The following is a 19718-nucleotide window of genomic DNA, read 5'->3' as shown; positions in this document are numbered from 1 at the left end:
TGATGATTTAAAAAAAAGAGAGAGCGATACAGAAAGAGAAAGAGAGAGAAATAAGAAGAAACAAATAAGAGAGAAAGAAGCAGAGAGAGAGAAAGAAAGGGAAGAAAGATAAATAAATATAGAAAGAGCGAGAAAGAGAAAGAAATAGACAAAGCGAGAAATAAATAAATAAAGAGAAACAGATACGAAAAAGAGATACAAGAAACAGAGAGAAAGAGAAAGACAGAGAAGAAAGAAAGACAAGAACCGCGCGAGCAGACAGCGGAAGGGCAAGGTTCTCCCTGCGCAAATATAAGCGAGCGAGCTCGCCGACGACTTTTAAATGCGCCCGTCGCGCTCCTAGCGCCATCTCGCTGGTAATGAAGAAACGCTTATAAGCGCCTGCCGTCTCTGAGTCCGTCCAGCGGTAAAGGGTGTGTATATAACGCTCGCCGTTAGCTACGTGGACGATATGCGTTTCGTGGCGCAGTGGTTAGCGCCACTCGCTGCGGAGCAAGAGGTCGCTGGTTCGATTCCGCGCTTCGGAAGCATTTTTTCTGAATTATTTTTCTTTGGGGCTTTTATATATATATATATATATATATATATATATATATATATATATATATATATATAGTAGTGGGAAAAGAATCACGCGGACCCCGATAGAATAAGGAATGAAGAAAGAAACTACGACTTTCGTTGGTTTGGCACTGTATATTTTCACTAACGTTTCGTCTGGTGGACCAGACTTTGTCAAAGTAACAAGTACATCGCGGTGGGTTTCCTTATAAACACGCTTAAAGTAGATAGATAGTTTCAAAGAACTTATCGATAGCAAGAATGACAACATAAGATAGCGGTCACGCGCAGTCCCCCCCCCCCCCGCCTTTTCCTCCATGTGACGTGCAATCCAACAATTCTGTCATATCACTAGTGTGTAATGTCATATCAACTGCGTGTGCAATCTATGCTACCCTGTGTAACCTGACTTCGCTGCCACGAGTCCCAAATGTGCGCGCATGAATCCATGTCGACTGCGCGTGACCGCTATCTTATGTTGTCATTCTTGCTATCGATAAGTTCTTTGAAACTATCTATCTACTTTAAGCGTGTTTATAAGGAAACCCACCGCGATGTACTTGTTACTTTGACAACGAAACGTTAGTGAAAATATACAGTGCCAAACCAACGAAAGTCGTAGTTTCTTTCTTCATTCCTTATATATATATATATATATATATATATATATATATAATTATACATATACGGTGCATGACGGCGACGGCGACGGCAAAATTCAGCCGAGACTGTCCATATAATTGCTATCGCAATAAAATAAAGAGAAACAAGGAAGGATCTGCTCTTCCTTCAGGCTTGGCAACACTAGTACGAAGCTGCCATAATTATTTTTAATGATGGTACTACAATTTCACATCACCGTACCTAATTCACAAGAGAATTGAAGCACTTCACATCAGTACCTTAAAAGACAAATGCCTCAGTGAAAATTGCAGCCAAAGGAAATGACTAGCTAAATCACATGTGTATAACTTAGTGTAAAATAATGTATTTATTTCACCGGCCTACTAAATGTTGTTTTACCTTTATATTCTCTAACATGCCCTGTTCTATCCCTTTTCTTTGTTATGACCTCAGTCCTGTACACACGCATGCGCGGTATTTTTTTTCGGTACTGACTAAGTTTGACATATATCACCCTCCATTCTCAATGAAGATTTTGTTGTGTCAATGGCGCATGCCCTGTCCATCACTCGTTTTCGGAGATCAGTGGGAGACGCCTTCGTCCTGCACTGGTCCTAAGTGAGAGCGATGAGTGATGATGATGACAACCGAACCCAAGAAAACATGTCAAGGTTAGTGGTTCATTTAAGGACGCCGTATTAAACAATAATTACCGGCATCTGCAACCAGAACGGCAATCCATACGTCAACACTCGCAAAGGAATGCAGAAGTTAGCACACTGAGCTACTTAGAAAACCACAACCTGCGAGAAGAAAGGGAGCTCGAAAAACTCTGCGTCCTTCATGACGCACAAAGTGCTTGCCACAGCTAGAGGGAACGTATTGCCACGCCGAAAACTACGAGATGATTGACCTTACAAGGAAACAGCTGAATCGAGAAATTTTCGTCGAAAAAGCTTTTTTTTTTTACTACACTGATGCGTAGAATAGGTTCTGACGAATATTGAACTCTGTGCTTCTGCACTGGATTACTTTCCTTCACAAGTGTCGACCACTGCAATGCACGATGCCCGCTGAACGGGCATGCGATATCTCTTTCAAGGAACACGCGCAGAGCAGACGTCAAAGCGTCGGCATAAAGACTTACGAATAAGCCATTTCCCACGCTGCAGCGACGCGAGAGAAGCGGGAAATATTCTTTTCTCACGGCTCATCCCATTTGAAGGGGCAGCGTTCTTTCCCGGCCGCACGTGCCTTGCCGTGTCGGGCTCGCCAGAGTTCTCGGCGTGTTCATGATTAGAAATTAGAAGGCAAAGAACGGATATCGTTACAAGCGGTGAATCGAAATTCAGTGTAATTGGCAAGCACTAACAGGAAAAACCAAAATCAAATTGTTGTTTTACCATCTTTAAATTTTACCTCCTCACACATTTGATATATACCGCTATATATACATCTTTTAAACACTGATCAGCTCACACCCTCCTAGGTACTCCACTAAAACAGCATTCGCTCGAAGTAACTCGTACGGCATACACAGGCGCCGCACAGTCAAGGCACATGGCGTCGCTGCAAAAGCTCAGACACGCGTCCCAGATCGCCGAGTGGTACGACTACTACTTCGCGTCGCGAAAGGATCCCCGAACCGAAGGATGGGGAGGCATAGAGGACGCCCGGATCGTGTTTCCTCTCTTGATCGGCTACGTCTACTTCGTCAAGATCGCCGGGCCCCGCTGGATGAAAGACCGCAAACCGTTCGACCTCAGGTGGGCCGTACTGACGTACAACGCGCTGACCGTGATCGCCAACGCCTACTTCGCCGTGAAGCTCTTTGGACTGACCTACGCCAGCGGTCACTACAACCTATTCTGCCAAGGTGTCAACTACCAGTCGCCAACCGAAACGGACATGGCCATTCTGAAGCTCGGCTGGTGGTACAGCTTCGTGAGGATCGGTGACTTCATGGACACGGTGTTCTTCGTGCTTCGCAAGAAGAACTCGCAGATCACCTTCCTACACGTGGTACACCACTTCCTGGTCGTGTTCAGCGCGTGGTTTTACATGAACTTCGGCGGTGACGGGCACACGGCGCTGGGCGGGTGCGTGAACGCCTTAATCCACGTGATCATGTACTCGTACTACTTCCTCGCCGCCCTGGGGCCTTCGATGCAGAAGTACCTGTGGTGGAAGCGCTACCTGACCAAGCTGCAGATCGCCCAGTTCGTGGGCCTCATGTTGCACATGACGACCACGCTTTTCTACGACTGCGGATACCCGAGGCGACTCGCGTTACTGGCGCTTTCGCAAGGCTTCTTGGGTCTGGGGCTGTTTATCAACTTCTACGTGCAAAGCTACGTCAAGCCTAGAAAGTCGAGAGCGGAAAAAGAGAAGTCTGTGAAAAGCAGTTGAACTCAACAGCACCATTGGAAGCTCCGGGGAGCGTGCGCAATACGGTGACTAATGAACATTCACAGACACATCGGACATCACGAACTTTTATGGTTACACATCGGACATTAATGCGATTTTCGAAAGCGGAGATTTGCCGTAGCAAATAATGCGATCCAGAGTAATGCCGTGGACACGGACACGGTGTCAAAGGTATACGCTTAATCATTTACACATCTTCCGACTCGTAAGAGAGCTGCCGGTTTCATGCTGGTACTTGGAAACAGACAGAGTGTGTTTACAGGTTATCTTCGTTTCCACTGTATAAGTTCTTGTTCTTGTAAATATTTCATAATTCGCACGTTTCAAAATAAACGAGCACGTTGAGAGCTGTTTTTGTTTTATTACTGGATACAATTGCACTTAAAGCGTTAAATTATGAATGAAATGCTGCATTCTTCGTCTTGAGGAGCCGCAGTATAAAGTACTACGCAAAATCTGGCATCCAGTTAGGCCTAAGGGAGTTTCGAGACGTCCATAATTATGGATATATTACCGACGAGGTGTCATACAAGGGATTTAACTTCGCTGTACACAACGTCCTTTGCCAGCACCAGAACTCCAAATCAAAATGAACGGGCGCTCTGCGAACTGACGTGCTACAGCGCAGCTGAGGCTACGCGAATGACCCTCCTTGACTCTATCGGCTGCATATTTGCAAGAAAAATGAGTTGTGATAAACGGAGAGTCTAACGGGAAGACAAGAATCTAGGTTGCTCATGGTGGGCAACCGAGTAAGGCTTGTAAACCACAGACTCAGGGAAAGCAGCCATAGAGAGGTTTGCTTTACTAAAGTATTGTGCTCTTCATCAGGCATATTTGTTGCACTGAGCACGTCGACGTACCCTTTGTGGTTTTTATTGAGTAAATCAGTTAACAACTGAAGCAAAGCTTGATATTGGGATAGTTGGTAATCCATCTTCAACAACCGGCGCAGAACGGACAAGGGACGATTAGAAAGGGAACATGTGGTATGATGACATATATACATGTGCGTTTTTTCAATAAGCCCTAAGTTAGAAGCAGCGCTCGTCTATGTTCCCTTTCTTGCCCCTTGTCCGTTCTGCGCTGGTTGTTGAAGACAGTTAACAACAATGCGTCAACTAGCACGGCTATACGAATGATAATTCAGGTGGGGCTACATGTACACCGATTAGAGTGACATAGATGGTGCTGCGTTCGTTACACTAAACAATAAAACTTCGGTCGATTTGAACTCACTTAAAATGTAACCGAATACTATAGGCAGAAAACGCTGTACACAAAGTGTCACAGTCGTTTAATTGCATAGCGGAGGAACTTAATTCACCAGCGCTGTACCGTTTGCTTGTTTCTGGCACCAAACAACATGGCATACGAACGAAACAGGATAAATAATGTGAGTTCCAAGCGATAAAACACTATCACTGTCTCGAACGCACTGTATGGTGACACTAGAACACGGCGCCTTGACATGCTGCCGAAAAAAAAAAGTACGTTGTACGTGTTAAAAGAAATCGTGATGCGAAAGGAAGACCCATCGCCGGCTTCGCATGCAGCCCGGAATTGAAAACTGCTATAATAACTTGGCGCTCGTCGGTTCCCAGAACAAGCGCACGCAAGACGCTTTGTCACGTAACACTCTTCCTCTAAAGTGTCGCAACTTCCTCCAGCCGCTATCATGACTTCGCTCGAGTGATCCCCGCTGTGGCGTACGTTGTGCGGACGGGCAAGCAATCCTGACTACCCGACTTTCCACTCTCCACCGCATAAAAATAAGGATTGTTCAAGCGGCCAGGATGTGTTATTCCAGCCGAGTCTGTGCCACATGTGATAAGGAAACAACAATAACAACGCCACCACCACCACCGACAACAGCGGTATCATCCTATTTACATGCCACTGAATTCGTAACGCATAGCTCTGATGTGCGTGAACCTTGATGTTCAATTCTATCTCTCAGTGTGTAGTGCTTACTATTTAGTAATTGAGGTTTTGTTGAAATCTTTCTATTACAATGCTGCACCCCTTTGTATCTGTTTAATGCGTCTTTTTCTGTTAATGTATTCCGTACTTCTGTTGACTTGTACCCAGTCTTGCGTAAGGTCTGAAGTCCAGTACCTAAATAAAATAAATAACAACAAGTACAACACCGACTACGACGACAACATACCATGGCATATAATATTCTAAAAAAAAAAAATCAACCATCGCATCTCTTGCAGTTCATGAGATCTTTTCAGTGGCTATAGAGACCCGTTGGAATAATATAGGACAATGAGATTCAGAAGCGTTGACTGTTGGGTCACTTTTCTCACCATGTAGAGTGGTCGTTAACTGAGCGGAAAACCAGGAAATGAAGCGCTAGACGAATTAACCAATGCTGCACATGCGAAAAATATCCTGACACCCGTGATGTGTGTTTCTTCGAAATCCAAGAACGTTTTTCCGCCCAGCGTCACGAACTATGCAAGAACGCGTGGTTTTACGAACGTACAACCTTTTGTTCTATACCAAGTGGTTCCGTTGTTTCTACGGTTTTCGCTGAGTCAGAAGATTGAAAGCACATTTGACGCACTGAGCAGTGTGCAAAGATCGTTCTTGGGTTCACAAGAAGGGAACATCACGGGTGACACGATATTTTTGTGCGTGCGCTGCAGGGGCTAACTTGTCTCTGACTCACTTCGCAAGACGTCCGTAGCCACTGCAAACTGAACTTACGATCCGCAAGGGAAGTCATGGTCGATGTTTTACAAAATTTCATATATAATGGTATCTTCTATAAATGCATGAAGATGAAATTTGTTTGTTCCGAGCGCTCCGTTAGGGAGAGGATATCCCACCCAGTGGCGACTGTGCTCACTTTCAGCAATATATTTTACAGCCTGTAAAATATATTGCTGACCTCCGTGCAGTGTTTCAAGGCTTGTAACACTGCAATGAGCCCAGCTACCGCGTAGACGATGTCTTATAGGATATCCGGTAAACTTTTGCCTACTTGATATGCCGCTACATGAAAAGCTGCAGTCTAGCTCTCCTCTGCTGCACACTCGTCCGTGAATAAAGATGTCTAACTCCACTGGAGTCGGCGCATTTGCTGAAAAGCGATAAGCATATCGTTTCAGGGAATTGTACATTCTGTTTTTTTTTTTCAATTCTTGATATCTGATATTCTTGATATCTGGACACAAAGGATATTCTGTTGAAGTGTCTCTTCACAAGCCCACAAATCTCATCAATTCGCTTGCCAGAAACGGATGTTTCGTGTAAACGGATGAAAAGCTTGCAGGGAACGATTGTTTTGCAATGGAGTGCCGGAAGAGTTATTAAATGCGAGTGACTCTGGAATGGGCTTTTATTTTGCTCCTGCTATTGCAAGGCCACTGTGGTTTGAACGCGGTACGCCCTGGGAAATACAAAGACTGCGAGCCAGGCTAACATCTCCAGCTTTTCATTAAAACATTTCTCTCTCTCTCTTTACTTCTTTGGCGAAAAAGTAGGCGTTTCAGGGAGTAGATAACAAACAGCGGCATCACGCCAAGGTGGGTGATGTAGGTAATTGTATTTAAAAAAGATGCAGCTACGGTGGTCGGATTTGAACCATGGGCTCCTAAGGCGGTTTTTATCCACCAAGAGAACAAGAACGTCAGAAGCTATGTTCTCACGCAGGCGTATATACGTGTCACGTGAACTTGTACTACCTCTGTATTGAAAGCTCGGCTGGTATCTTGCTCGTGCGCAAAATACTCAACAGATCATCCGTGAAAAAATAAAATAAACCAAACAAGGGAAAATCAGTTTCAATTGTGCTGGCCAGCAACAAAATTTTTGGGCAAGAACATGAAGGAAAAAGGACCATTTGGATGCTTCGGTTCACTGCGCTCACCTTGCGATTAATTAAGCGCGCTTTTTACTAAATATAGAAAAGCTTGGAAAGACGCACCTTTCGTGAGAAAGGCGCATGTAGCCACTGATCTCGGCTCATCGACGGCATTTGTTAGGTTTAGTTCTACGACACCGCACTTAAGTGAAAGGACGTCCTTGAACATCGATCACCGCAACGATATTACATCTAGACGTCTGGCCGTGCTCGCCGAGTTAATTAACGGTATCGTTCAAAAGCTTTCAACCGCGCAGCAGGGCGATACAGCTAAAAAATTTCCAGTCATTTTATATTATACGTCTTTTCTCCGTGCGAGCAGATTTCCGCCCCTTTAGAAGGCAATCGAGTTGATTACTCCGGAATGCAATTTGCGCAAAGTGTCGGAGAAAAATGATGCTCATTAGTGAAGAATCGCTCTATGCGCGTCCGATATTTTCATTCAAGGAGGCGCACAGAGAGAGAGAGAGAGAGAACAAAGGGGAATGGCAGGGAGGTTAACCAAGCACGTGCTCGGTTGGCTACCCCACAGTTGGGGAGGGAGAAAGAGGGTGCGATAGATAGAATAGAGAACAAAGGAAATAACTGTTGGGGTTCCACGTCCCAAAGCCACCACATGATCATGAGAGACGCCGCAGTGGAGGGCTCCGGAAATTTCGACCACTTGGGGTTCTTTAACGTGCACCTAAATCTAAGCACACGGGCCTCAAGCATTTTCGCCTCCTTTGAAATGCGGCCACCGCGGCCGGGGTTCGATACCGCGACCTTCGGGTTAGCAGTCGAGCACCATTACCTCTAGATCACCGTGACAGGTAAGAAAGAAAGAAAGAAAGAAAGAAATGGATCTGTATTCCTCACGGGAATACTTTGCCTTTTGCTTGATCTAACATCAAGCTTCCATCCCAGCGGACAGAGATGAGCGTCGTATACACGCCGTGAATTATCCAACGAACGCCTCCTGCAGGTGACATCTCCGAAAATGATGGATCGCGGATGTAGTCCGTGCTGCATGACTCGGGCCTATCACTCGGCATAAAAAATTGACGTCGCGAATACGCGATATACCAACGCGCCAATCACGGGCGGCGAAAGTTCTATGAATACGAGGGCCGAATGACGCGAGGCGCACCAGAAAGAAGGTTTATTCGCGAGTTGCGCAATGCTGGCGTGAATGGGAATACTGTGGATATATTATGCTTCCCACGGCAATTACCCCATCGCCGCCGGCAAGGACGTATACCGTCCTCATCGCGGATGCGTGTCACACATCGATTGCGTGTCTCGCATGCATGAGCTGTTGCAGCACACATACAGGGCGACTCTAGCGACTTGTCGATGTGCCTGTGTGGGAGGCCCAATGCAGGGCTCGATAAAAAGCCTCGATCAAACCTCCTGAATTTTCATGTGGCGAATGGTATACGCTCATGGCACTGACCGGATTTGTGATTTTGGTTCTCCATGGCACCGTTCCCAATGTGTTGATTTCTCTGGCTGTTGCATCTCACTTCGAAAGGTAGAAATCAACGCACATACTGAAACCTGGATGAAACGAAGCGTAGTGAAACGGTAGTAGGAATGCTCTGTAAGTAAAGGCGATGAGTACAAATTTGTGTGCTTGTATCCTATAGATGCGATTTGCAATCTCGTGCAATGTTTATGTTTGTCAACAGCAAGCGTCACAACTTTATCGCCACGCAACATTTATGTTTGAGCATTAGAACGTTTACAGTCTATGCTGAAATGCAATATTAAGATGTGGTCGATGCACAATGTGAGGAGACTTGTACGCAGCGATGTTACGAGGGCGGGTATGATGCACGGTGCTGTCGAGAACGGCATGCTGACGGCACGTGTGCTCACACGAGAGTGCGACACAAATAAATCGCTTCTGTTTTCCTTTGTGTCAAGACAGCACATAGACGCTCCGGACGGGCTCACATACTGTGATACATATACATCACACCTATAGCAAAGAAAATCAAGCAAATAAGACAATCAGTGAAATATAATGCGATTTTCCATTAATAGAGCCCTGAAGTTTGAATCTACATGTGACAGACATGACGGGTTTTACAGAGCAATTTGTTATGCCGGACAGAGGTGAGCTTAAGTGAACTACCTGAAGTACTCCTTTGTAATTTTCTTACCTTCTTACTTATTCTATCTATTATTCCCTCCTTCCCCCATCCCAAGGTGTGGGGTATAGCCAACCAGGCAATCCAAAGTTAACCTCCCTGCCTTTCTCTTGTCGTATATATCTCTCTCTTTCTCTGCTACCTATATCCGGCGCATATATATACAGTCTTCATCTATCGTCATCATTATCATCATCATCAGCCTGACTACGCCCACTGCAGGACGTAGGCCTCTCCCACGTTACCCCCGCAAACTTATTAATCTCATCTGCCCACCCAACTCTCCGCCTTCCCCCTCGCGCGCTTGACTTCTCTTGCAATCCAAGACTCTTAATGACCAGCGGTTGTCTTGCCTTCGCGCCACATGCCCTGCCTATTCCGACGAAGCCATGGTGGCTTACGAAAAGGGTTCAATTTAAATTGAGGGCGATGCATCGAGCCAAGGAAAGAAAAATGATAGGTGTAACCTTAAGTTTTCGTCTATACCCAAGCTTTTTATATGTAATCGTCCCTCCCGTTTCTCTCTCTCCGCCACAGCTGTGCGCTCGTTTATAATGCGGCGCTCGCTCGCAGTATTCTACCACAGAGCCATGGCGGCGCTTGGACCTCCGTCTCAAAAAGACCCTATAAAGGCTTCATGCCAAACAAGCAGTCATGTTAACAGATGTAATAGCGTGGTAGAAGAGTAAAATTGGGAGGACGCTTGAGCTTCGCCTTCCAGTGTAGAACGCGATAGCGCAATCGGGCCCCGTTCGCATCGCCTTCTCAATCGTTAGCCTGGCTTCGCTTCTGGCTAGACACCGTGCCGCAAGGAAAGGAACACCTGTGCGCGTAGCACTGACCGTTTCAAACTATCCTAGAATGCCTACTGCAAGTGCAGTTGCGAAGTGCTCACTACACCATAATTATTCCTTTTGCGAATGGGCGAAGTATCCACTACACGGCAACGCGTGCAATTGCGCAGCTGCACACTCTGTTGATGCGGTTGCTGATAATGATGATTAATCATGCCTGTGCGCTTTGTAATTGGTGGGCCTTTAAACCAACAACTCGTGGCGCAATTCACGTGCTTTGCCACTTGGTGCGATGTAACGCTTCTGCCAAGCAATATCACATGCATTAATAAGGCGCCTCGCACTATAGATGACATTCTTATAGGGGTTGTTTTCCGAAACTGTTTCAAGCACGGGCGTGGCTTTGTAGTATAACACCTGCTTGCCACGCAGTAGTCCTGGGTTCCATTCCCACTCGAACCGAATACCTTTTATTTATTTGCATCTATCTCGAATTTTCGCTTACGGACAACGCTGAGTTTTCGCTCACAACCAACGGCACCGGCACCGAAATTTCTGCGAAACGAGCTCTTTAACGCTATCGCACTGAAATAACAACCAGGCGTCACACAAAACGAATTGCGGAACGAGTGGGTAGTTTAAAGATTCCCACCCATTTCAAATCGATAAGCCATAACGCCTCGTCTTCAGCCACAGCATCTACAAAAGTGCGCATAATGTCTTACAGATGTGTAGAGGGCACCTCGCTTCTCCGAAGAATGATTACTAATGACATAGTAGGTATTTCCCTATCTTATCAAAATTATGATGATTTATGTCGTAGTGGGCACCTTGCTGTGGTAGTCGCCCCAGGAGAGTTTACAACTGGCTCTAGAAAGGCCGCTCCTCCAGCTCTCGCTGTGACTGTGCTGCGTGTGCCGCGCAGGCCATGACGTTTTTTCTTTTCATTAATTTTGCGGAATCAACCTCTCTCGCCCAGATTCTGTCAGTACAAGCTATGTCATTTTCGTGCAAGCGCACGGGATGCTGAAGTGAATTCCGCAAGCCGTGCGACGTTTTCCTTTGAACGAGACGTCGCCCCAGTGAGAGATAACTAGCTTCAACTTTCCCGCACAATGAGTTCTTCGCGACCTTCGCAGTGTACGCCAGCGACGGTTGCTCCGGGAAAAAAACAAAATATCGAGGCCACTTTACGTGCGGTTACGAAGTCGCACGGTATTTTGAATGCGACAATAGCCACGGGAAAAACCGTGCAGGTCTCGGGCAGTGGAATAGCGTGAGAAATATCGTCGGCGCATGAGCGCCGCATGCGCCGCATACTGCATTCGCTGCGCTGAAGTTCTATGCGCGCTACTAAACGTGAAAGTTCGCAAATGTGAAGCGGCATAGCAAAAATTAAATGGAGCCTAAAACTGCGGGCATTAATGTCGAGAAGAGAGAGGGAGAGAGGGAGAAGAGCCCCCTAGACAAACTTCGTCAAGGCTGGGAAGTTCCTGTTGTGACGTATCACCAGAAGTTTCTCTAGATGGACAGGGATTTTCATTTCTCTATCTCTCGCACAATTGTTATAAAAATTGTGCACCTCACGCTGCCCACCTTAGGTAAAAGGCTTAAACAATACGGCTGTGACAACAAGCACCTTGTTAACCACCTTTATCTTTGGCAACAAGTCGACAAATCATGTAATTTGTGTTGCTGACAGCGAGATTTCTGAGAATTTTGTTGTTTGTAAATATTCCAGCCAAGTATTCCTGTCAATACCGCACTGCTACAGAAATCAGTGAATAAAAAAAGAAGCTTATTATTTCGGTTGCTCTCACATAGAAACACCGCTCTTTCAAGCTGCAGCGTCATTAGTTTTTTTCCCATGACACTAAACAATTCAACCGTCATATTCGGCGAAAAAACGCTCCAGGCTACCAGTTCGCATCGTAACGGACGCGGCTGCATTCCAGCTCCGCCTTGTTGTAATTTCACATGCCGCACTTGTCGCATCTAACAGGGCGCAGCACAATGGCTGCTGACGTCTCACTCTCCCATCGTTCACTTTCCTTATCGGAGGGTATTTATGCCGTGGGAGATTAGGCCAGTGTGAAACACCCTGCTCTCTCATTTACTTGATATTCCTGAGCCTTTGCGAAGGAGTTGAATCGAAAGCAGTCTCCAGTTGTTGGCGGCTGAGAAACACTGCTCGCCCTTACGGATCTCCCTGCAAGAACCGCTGCTACTTTTACTCCGGCGTTCGCTGCTAGCACTTTACCAAGCAGTGCCAGGAATAGGAGGCATGTCTTCACCGGCGTCACAGGTGACCTCACCATGGACAGTTGTGCAGCTCTACAACTACTTCTGGTCCCGACGGGATCCTCGAACGGAAGGATGGGGCGGCATAGCGGACTCCAAGTTCGTGCTGCCGTTGCTGCTGGCCTACATATACTTCGTCAAGGTCGGCGGCCCGAACTGGATGAAGGACCGCAAGCCGTTCAAGCTAAAGTGGGCCGTCCTGACGTACAACGTATTCACGGTGCTCGCTAACGCCTACTACGCGGTGCGGGTGTTTCAGGTGGCGTACCTGTCGGGTCACTACAACTGGCTGTGCCAGGGCATCAATTACGACAACCCCAGCGAGAGAGACACGGAGATTATGAGGCTCGTCTGGTGGTACTGCCTGGTCAGAGTCGCCGACTTCCTGGACACCGTGTTCTTCGTGCTGCGCAAGAAGAACTCGCAGATTACGTTTCTGCATGTGTCCCACCACGCGTTCATCGTGTTCAGCGGGTGGTTCTACATGAACTTCGGCAGCGACGGGCAGCCCGTCATCGGAGTGAGCGTGAACGCCCTCGTGCACGTCATCATGTACTCCTACTACTTCCTCGCCGCCTTGGGCCCCTCAGTGCAGAAGTACCTGTGGTGGAAGCGCTACCTCACCGAGCTGCAGATCGTGCAGTTCGTCGGCCTCATGATGCACATGTCGATAACTCTCTTCTACAACTGTGGATACCCGAGGCCCCTGGCCATCTTTGCACTCAGCCAGGGCTTCTTCGGCCTTCTGCTGTTCATAAACTTCTACGTCAGGAACTACGTCCTCAGGATGACTCGAGCGAAAGGTCTTGGCACCGTCAACAAAAGTGACTAGGAATTCAGTGTACAGAACTAACGTGCGCACCACCTGACAGAAGAAATGCAGTGCAGGACACACTCCGATGACAGCAAAGAAGGCGTGCACTGTGGGTCCGCGCTGAACTCGGACGCTTCGCTTGTGCACAGCGTTGGTAGTGTCTGCGCGATTTCAAAGCTGGACAGCGTGCCAGATCGCTGTTGAAGGAATACGTCTTATCCCGCTGACTTCGTGCAATCGCTCTATTTCGGCGAAGTTCTGAACTGGGATTTCGATCTCTCTACTGGTCAAAGCAGCGTCGGGTGCTCAACTTAAGGTACTGCCAAAACCAGTGGAACTGATAATAACATGGAACTGATAATAACGCAGTAGAATTTAATCTGTATTAACAAAAGCATCTGACGTCGAACTCCTACCAAGAAAACAGAAATCAATCAATTTTGATGATGGACATAGTGAAGATGGCCGAGACAATTACGAAAAAAGAACTTCGTGAATTCAGCCCTTGAACAGGAGCGTTGTGGCAACATCACGCGATCACTCGGTATCACGTGTCGTATGTACATACTTGTAATTATACGCTGACGTATTTACCATGTAGTGTGAATATATTTTATTCTAAGCGACGGTGAAAAGTTTATGTTCCTTGCTTGCTTAGATATACCGCACATTTTATTCTCGTTTAGCGTCTGTTTAAGTCCACAATTTTGGTGTAGCGGGTTCTTCAATATAAGCACACGTTTAACACTGTTGCATTTAAAAAACAACACAAAGCTTCGGCCTGTCAGATTGAGGGCATGTTTTCGAAGTAGCGTAAGTGACAGGCAACTGTTACAAATGAAGGAGTTAGAGATAAAAAGGAGATTCGTTGTTCATTCAAATTTCGTTTCTATGAAGCGAAACTAATTTCCAAGCTCCTTTGTAAACTTGTACTTGCACTCTGGTGTTATTCGCACGCGCGACAAGCAAGAGGGAAGGCATGAAAACAACGCTGCCAGAATGCTTTTACTTGGCTGTTCTGCGTATACGGCTCGTTAATCAACACACTGAGGAGTCCATGGCATCTTGATCAAGAAAACGTACGAGCCCTAAGTGGACGCGCCTTTTAGGAGTGATATGCGATCATGCAACGGTTCAGAAAACGATCCATTTGCTTGCTTTCGCGTGATTGATCGGAATCATGATTTAGTCAGAAAAAGCGCCACCCTGACAAATCTCGCGAGGGCCAGCGAACGGTTCGCTTTTCAAACCGTTACAGGAATATAGGTGTTTCTGTTTCACCTGCGGCAGTGTTTCGCCTTGCTGCCTAGGCATCTCTCGAGTATATTTTGTTGTGGTGCCGCAACACCCTAGAAGGTGAAGAACCGATAGACCACCAGACGCAAAGCATGCATTTAGGGACAAATCACGATCCGGAAATGCCAAAGCGAGACAAAACACCGTCAGAAACGCATGCCGTGGTACAGCGGAACAGCGGCAGTAAAAACGGAAGGCCTCCCGCCTAAATGGTAACATCCGGTCACGTTACGATGTCGAAAAAAAGAAAAAAAAAGAACTCGCAGGGTCCCTTATGCATTTGCCGAAGACGACTCGAAGGCGACAGCCATCTTTTTAATAATAATATCTGGGGTTTTACGTCCCAAAGCCAAGATATGATTATGAGAGACGCCGTAGTGGAGGGCTCCGGAAATTTCGACCATCTGGTGTTCTTTAACGTGCACCTAAATCTAAGTACACGGGCCTCTACCATTTCGCCTCCATCGAAATGCGACCGCCGCGGCCGGGATCGAACCCGCGACCTTCGGGTCAGCAGCCGAGCACCGTAACCGCTATACCACCGCGGCGGACGAAAGCCATATTTTTCTTCTCGGTCGATGTATTGAAGTAAAGAACTTAGATCATGCGCTAGCGTTTAGTCTTCTTTTTAAAATGTACACATTTCCATCAAAATCGGTCAGTGCAGCCAAAGGACGGAAGTTCTGCGTTTCTTTTAACATTCTTCGAAGAAAACGTGGGCCGAGAAAAAATTCTCCGTAAAAGGAATGAGACAGGACGAAACGAAAACATAAAGCAAGATTATGCGAACAAAGTAGTGCCGGCACTAATTACCAACGTCCACCGAAATAGGCCGCGATCACCCTTGGAAAAAAAAAAAGAAGAAAACAACCGGAAAAAGATTGGCGCAGGAGAGCGCTTCTTAACTTCGGCCTCTCGGCGCTTAGTTTTTATAGCGGACAACGAATTGTTAACCTTGACGAAAGGAAATCAAAATGCAGGTATGCTTCCTCAAAGCGGCATGCAAGAAATAAACGGCGGCCATGTAAAGAAGCACAACAAGAAAAGTGAGCGGAGGGTGCCAGCTGCCTATACATTTTGACAGTCTCCTTTCCGTGCCTTTCAAAAGCCACGTTAATTGCACTTCACTTACACACCGAGCTAATTACTCGAGCGAATGTTCATTTCTCACTTTTAGACAGTTTACAACCTCTTCACCCGAATAATCAGTTGTGAGTTATCCTATTGGCATCTTTTCTTTTTTTTATCATAGAATTCTTGCTGGCTTTAACGTATTTCCACCTGCCGCCTGACAGCTGTGCTCCTATAGCGGGTATACAGCTACACGTCAGGTTCACTCGATCGCGAAACACTGCGAGCACTAGCACAGCCGTTTCGACTCACACGAATCGACGGATTTACAGTACACAGTATAGGTTTTCACGGGTTCAAAACGTCCGTGCTAATTCTAATCCGCGTGTTGTTTCCGTACGTTAGCTTGAAATTGGTTTTTTGATTTTGAATTCTTTATTTGATGACGAAGGCCATAGCCGAGGGCTATTTGTCGGTCTAGAAAGTGAATAATAAATGAAAAAGTGAATAATAAATACAGGTACATAAGAAGCAAAGTAACTCACGTGCGTAGACACTTTCATTACACCACAGTTTGCTCGAAAGTACAGGAAAATTCAACGGGATGAAGATACTTTAACAGCATTATTAATCTTTAATGTAAACATACGAAAACACCAGTTAAGGAATGCAATACTGGGAAGTTTCATCGAGTTACAAAGACCAAAAAACTAGAGCTATGAAAGTAATACATCACGACCGTTATACGCATCACATGCAGCGTCCCCGGCGGAATACCACGTTGCATGTTACTTTTTATCAAGCTTTACGTAACAGATAAGATAGATCTACAGAATTAAGGGTACTGAATCCACGTGTGGAGCTCTAATCGATAAATAGAAGATAGAAGCGGTGACAAGCGTAATTTCGACCTCGTGTATTTTTTACTACTCTCGGCGCATGTTTTCTGACTTCTGAAGACGTGACGGGGGTAAATGTAAGCGCATCATGGTTGAAAGAGATTTCAGTCTAGGCAACATGCTATCCATCGCAGGTGTGCGACCGTCCACAAAATATGACTTAGCTTTACGAAGGAACATTTCACCATAAATATGTCACAGGGAAGCGACTTTATCTGATTGACCTGCGCGACAGTGGTCGTCGTTCTTGACGAGCTAGCAATAAGAACTCATGTGCATGTATTAAAATTAAAACACATCACGCGACAGTAGTCTGAGGATGTTCGGCAGCTAAGGACGACGTAGGGGATGATATTCTCGGTGTTCATGGTGTGCAAAAACACTCGTGTGTACAGGTGCACGCTGAAGAAACGACAGGCGGTCCCAATTAATTTAGAGTGCCCACTAGGACATCCCCTATAAGCCAGCGGAACGTTGTACACGCGTAGCCGGCTGAGAATCGTGACACAACGGCGTGTCTGATAGGTTCAGCGGGCGTGATGGTTGAATCAATAATCAATCACAGCCTTCATGAGTGTGAGCCCAAGCCGTACGATTAGAAAAAGACCCACTGAGATATCGCTCGTGCGTCGTTGCAATGAAAGTCGTCTATTTGTAGTTTCGCATGTCAAAAATCTAACTGAACCTCCGGCAAGTACACACAAAGCAAACAGTCGAAAAGGATGAAAGAATCAGTCCAGTATAAAATCGGCTAATTCTGATTTGCGAAACGTAAGCAAATGCTTTCAGCTAATCGCTTCTGTGGCCTTGCCAAGCAATGTGCAAATGGAAATGCACTAATGAGCATTGTGAAGGCAGCAAATAAAATGACATCACCTTCTTAACAAGAAGGAGAAGAGGGGTCGTGCTGAGTTTCTATAATCTTGGAGGTATGTGGACGGAATACTAAAGCGTGGACGTGGCTCTGTTTTGCTCGCCTACCGGTTGCTGCTTCCCGTTCTGACCTTGCAGCACTTGTTTGTGATGTGAGGAAGTTGAAAGATGGCGTAATTGTCAAAACTACTTTCTTGGGAGGTTAGATTGTGATGCGTGAAATGTAGCCCAGCCATTAGCATGTTGTGTTCATGTTTAAAAATTACAAAGTTTTTCTTGCTGCTCTGTGCAAGTGCAGAGAAATAACATTGTCTAGAAGCGAGAAAACAGAACGGCAAACCGAAGGGCCCTGATTAAAAAACTACGTTACGAACAACCAATGAAATCAACGTATGATTACGAGAGACGCCCTAGTGGAGGGCTCCGGAAATTTAGACCACGTGGGGATGTTTAACGTGCAATTAAATCAAGAACACGGGCCGCCAGCATTTCGATTCCATCGAAATGCGGCCGCCGCGGCCGGGATTCGATCTCACGACCTTCGGGTCAGCAGTCGAGCATCATAACCACTAGACCACCGCGGCGGGTAGAAACAACCTACTGAAGTCAACAGATAAGGCCAAGGAGGGCACAGGTGACATTATTTGTAGTTTTTGACGGTATTGTGATAATTATGATATGAACGGAAGGGAATTAAGGTTTAAATGGAATTCTTCATTAGGTCAAGCGACGGCAGCGGCATGCCTTAATTCACCAGTTGTTTTACGCCGTTTCGAATGGCGGTCTTCGTGAAGCGGAAAGCAAAGACGTAGTTTTAATGAAGCCAAGACGGCGTCCTTGAACAAGGACGCCGGAAAATACCAACTGCGGAGTTAAATGAAGAAACACACTTACGGTAAACGAGCGCCGTGCTCCGCACTCCGTGGACGTTGCATGGGCGCTAACTAAATAAAACTTAATTAGGTGTGAATAGCCTCACGCGAGCGACAAACGCCGCACTGGCGGAGATGCAAAACAAGCCATCCTCACGGAAACCTCAATGTTGTTTCCTCGCCACTAAAACTAGGTGAAACTTGGCGCACGAACCCCCGTGTTTACGGCAAACAAGACGGGCACTGCCTTTTGAGTTGCGGCTTGTCTTTCCTTCCTCGTGTTTGTGTTTTAACAGCAGAGCTGTTTAAGCTTGCGTTCTGAGCGTGGCCGGCGTTCCTCAAAACTCGACCGCAGCTGTGCGAAGCGAAGTGGAAGCATAGCATAGCCTCAAATAGTATAGTATAGTATAGTATAGTATAGTATAGTATAGTATAGTATAGTATAGTATAGTATAGTATAGTATAGTATAGTATAGTATATCAGGGCGTGGGAAAGGAAAGTGAGGGTGAGTACATGTGTTTGTAAGGAGGGAAAGGAGGAGGGGAGAGGGTAAAACATAGCATAGCCATGCGTAGTATATTATAGCAAAGGGGAGGGAAAGGGAAGTGAGGGGGAGGAGGAAGGAAATTAGGAGGTGAAGACCACTATAGCTCCATTGTTTCTTCAGTGTTCGCGCCACTAGTGCGTAGCTGCCCAAAATTTTTCTCCGGTATATGCAACGCCAAGCGCATAACAAAAACAACAAAAAAATACTGCTCTTGGTCGTCAGAGACTTTAAGTGACAAGGCTCAATGTATTACGAGCTGCGTTCAGCATGTCGTCGCCCTCGGCGAATGCGTGTTTCTCAAAAGTGATACGCGAATTTCCGTTCAATTTGTATTACCTCGCTGACTGAACACGGATACATCCAATATTCATCAGATATCGAGACGAAGTAAATAATGTTTAATTGGAATTTTGTTTGTAGATTGCACAGCAATGCTTCACATAGTATTCGGTAATATTTCGCGCACGGGAAAAAATCAATTAGCATACGGGCATACGGGATCGCAGCACCGTGATCCCGAGAGACGCCGCAATGTAGAGCTTCGGTGATTTTGACCAGTGGATTCGCCCCGTACAGACAAATCCGAGTAACTATGGCTGCTAACTGCATAGCCATAGCCATCG

The 19718-nt window shown here is 46.2% G+C and overlaps 3 protein-coding genes across 3 annotated transcripts in view; 2 read left to right on the top strand and 1 right to left on the bottom strand.

Annotated features, from left to right (window-relative positions):
• LOC119396887 (uncharacterized) overlaps positions 1-19718 on the bottom strand; it is a 204282-nt gene that overhangs the window by 18705 nt on the left and 165859 nt on the right. The gene's annotated exons all lie outside the window — the stretch shown is intronic.
• LOC119396883 (elongation of very long chain fatty acids protein AAEL008004) lies at positions 2746-3594 on the top strand. The gene has a single exon (XM_037664242.2). It carries the CDS (start codon positions 2746-2748, stop codon positions 3592-3594), a length of 849 nt encoding a protein of 282 aa, XP_037520170.1.
• LOC125759051 (elongation of very long chain fatty acids protein 4-like) lies at positions 12678-13621 on the top strand. The gene has a single exon (XM_049417269.1). The coding sequence runs from the start codon at positions 12706-12708 to the stop codon at positions 13552-13554; it is 849 nt and encodes a 282-aa protein (XP_049273226.1). The 5' UTR covers positions 12678-12705; the 3' UTR covers positions 13555-13621.

This window comes from Rhipicephalus sanguineus, chromosome 6 (genome assembly GCF_013339695.2).
Source record: "Rhipicephalus sanguineus isolate Rsan-2018 chromosome 6, BIME_Rsan_1.4, whole genome shotgun sequence".
NCBI classification, from domain to species: Eukaryota; Metazoa; Arthropoda; class Arachnida; order Ixodida; family Ixodidae; genus Rhipicephalus; species Rhipicephalus sanguineus.
This window is presented reverse-complemented; position numbering and strand designations above follow the sequence as displayed.